Source organism: Panicum virgatum, chromosome 5N (genome assembly GCF_016808335.1).
Source record: "Panicum virgatum strain AP13 chromosome 5N, P.virgatum_v5, whole genome shotgun sequence".
In the NCBI taxonomy this organism is placed as follows: domain Eukaryota; kingdom Viridiplantae; phylum Streptophyta; class Magnoliopsida; order Poales; family Poaceae; genus Panicum; species Panicum virgatum.
The window spans coordinates 4,649,231-4,651,792 of NC_053149.1; the positions used below are offsets into that span (position 1 = coordinate 4,649,231).

The window sequence follows — 2,562 nt, forward strand, 5'->3', positions numbered from 1 at the left end:
ATTGACTGAAATTTGTTGGAGATGACTCAGTACGACTGGCAGATACTCTGTGCAAAGTAGTGTGGTTAGACATATATATGGTCCCCACATTAAGTGTAGAACCACTAAATTCCTCTGCATAGTAGAACCCATGGGTTTTTATGGGTTACCCGCTTATAATGGGGCGGGTTGGTTAGAGTTGAGAAATTAATTAATTGGGTTGGGTGGGGTTGGGTATCTAAATATGTTAATTTTGTGTGGGGTTGGGTATGAGACGGGTTCCAACCCATTAGCAGGGCTACACAGAGACGACCTTGAGTACGTCAAACGTGAACATGGAGTATGTATGTCCCCATATATATATATATCTGGACCCTGGGAGAGGAGGAGAGCGAGGCGACGCTGATAGATCTAGCACGTGCACGCATTGCATGGTGTGCGTTCAATTCCAGACGGTTTGAATCCGTACGGCACATTCAACAAAGCTAAGCTGCGGCTAGGCCGCGCGCGTGTATAGATGCTTGCTGGTGGCTGCTGGTCGATCGTACCGGATCGATCGGTCGTGTTCAATCCAAAGTGCACACGTTCTCCAAGCAGCTAGTCTCCGACGAAGGAGCAACTTGCCAACTTGGAGTACGGTTCGCCACCACTGTCCACAATCTAGTCTGCGGACCGATAACCTAAGGCTCCTGCAAAGTCCAGCATCCGGAGAGCTAGTTAATAATGGGCAAGCGGCCGGACAACTTCACCACTTCTCGATCACGAGATTGCAGGAAAAAAAACTCACGTTCTGAAATCAGAACGGTTCAAATCCGTCAGATCATTACAAATTTCTTTGCGCCGGGCACTCCCTACAATGGCAAAAGCTAAGGAAGCTTGCTCCGCCGTACGCCCGGTCGTCGCCGGTGAAATCGTTGAACGACGCAGCAGTAGCACACCACGCAGTCCGGTCGTCGTCACCAGCGAAGGAACGACGGCAATCAATTCAGTTGAGTAGTTGACCCCCACTGTGCATGTACAGATGCGTGCGCTGGATGATGGAGGCTGCTGGGGCGCGACGGCAGGAGGACCAAATAATTGGCATCTTCCGTATGTATGCACATGCGCAAGTAGACTCCAAAGTCTCCAATATACATATACTGTACATACCCCCCACCCACACACAGTGGCGGAGGTAGGATGGGGATCAAGGGGGGCTGAATCAATGAAGTTGTTAATTTGTATGAAAATTTAATGGTGATTTAATGTTTTACTACAGTATTTTACGTGTAATTATTTGCTTTAGGGGGCCTGGAGCCCCCAGCCCCCCTATGCATCCGCCGCTGCCCACACACGCACACACGCACAAATGGAATGGTGAATGAAATTAAACACCGTGGCTAATAATACTCAACTGTCCAACGTCCACTTCCTAGTCGATCGCTTGCACTGCTCGATGGCTCAGAGCTCGGGCAACCGTCCATCCCCGACCCCGACAACTTCCAGAGCGACACACACCGTGCAGGCGTGGCGACAAGGACGAGGACGAAGAACTGTACGCCAGGTAGCTGCTAGAGCGACGCCGCGGGGAGCACCATGCACATGCGCAGCGTGAACGCCACGAGCACGGACGCGGCGGCCACCACCATCCCCCACTTCTGCACCGCGGCCACCGCCGCCTCGCCGGGCCTCGCCACGATCGAGAACATGGAGAGACCGAGGCTCGAGAAGAAGCCGAGGCTGATGAACGCCAGGCCCGCGCTGTACAGGGCGCCGCCGCGCCCGTGCCCCCCAGCCGCCGCCGCCGCGCCACCGGGCTTGCTCGCGCTCGCGCTCGGGACGTCGTCCGTGCCTGGGAGGTTGGCGAACAGCACCAGCGAAGCGGACGCGACGAAGAGGCAGACGGTGTGCACGCTTTTGGCCACGCGCTTCGACTCCGCGTCCTGGGTGGCCGGCTCGTGGTGGCCCTGCCCGGCCCCGCCGCCGCCGCCGCCCTCGTCTAGTGTCGCGGGCGTTGCCGCCTCGATGTCGAACGTGCCCGGCGCACGCGCCTCGTCTGCTGCCGATGGAGAGGTGGGCTCCTGCTCCGGCGGGGCCGCGGGCGCGGGGGCAAGCAGCAGCCTGGTCTGGTCGTTGAAAGAGCCGGTGAAGCTGCGCATTCGGGTGAGCCCGCAGTTGGCGGTGGAGGCAGAGGAGGTGATCTGGGTAAGAGCTGGGAGCACGCTAGCTATGGCGGCCATCGATTCTCGCTTGCTCGCAACCAGCTCACTGCCCGGTCGATCGAGCGCTTCACGAACTAAGCTTGCTAGGCATTGAGTTCGGCTGCGTGCACGACATATACCTCGATCGATCGATAGATCGATCCGTGCGTGCTCTCTAACGGCAGCCTCGCCTACCTACGGCTCTCGATTATAAAGCCGAGGGAATTCAGAACAGATACAAAACACCGGTCTCAATGAACGACTTTTTTCCCCAGTCGACGATCGAATGCGCTGGCTGCTGGTTGACATGGCGAGCGAGCGAGGAGTTGCTGTCTTGCTGAGTTTGATGTCGCCGGTCTTTGGTGCTGGCGTCAGCTTGTTTGATGTCAGCGGCATTTGCTTG

General features: G+C 56.6%; 1 protein-coding gene across 1 annotated transcript; it reads right to left on the reverse strand.

Annotated features, from left to right (window-relative positions):
• Nucleotides 1–1,289: 1,289 nt before the first annotated feature.
• On the reverse strand, nucleotides 1,290–2,360 carry LOC120676105. Its single transcript, XM_039957328.1, has one exon. The coding sequence runs from the start codon at nucleotides 2,196–2,198 to the stop codon at nucleotides 1,530–1,532; it is 669 nt and encodes a 222-aa protein (XP_039813262.1). The 5' UTR covers nucleotides 2,199–2,360; the 3' UTR covers nucleotides 1,290–1,529.
• Nucleotides 2,361–2,562: the final 202 nt, after the last annotated feature.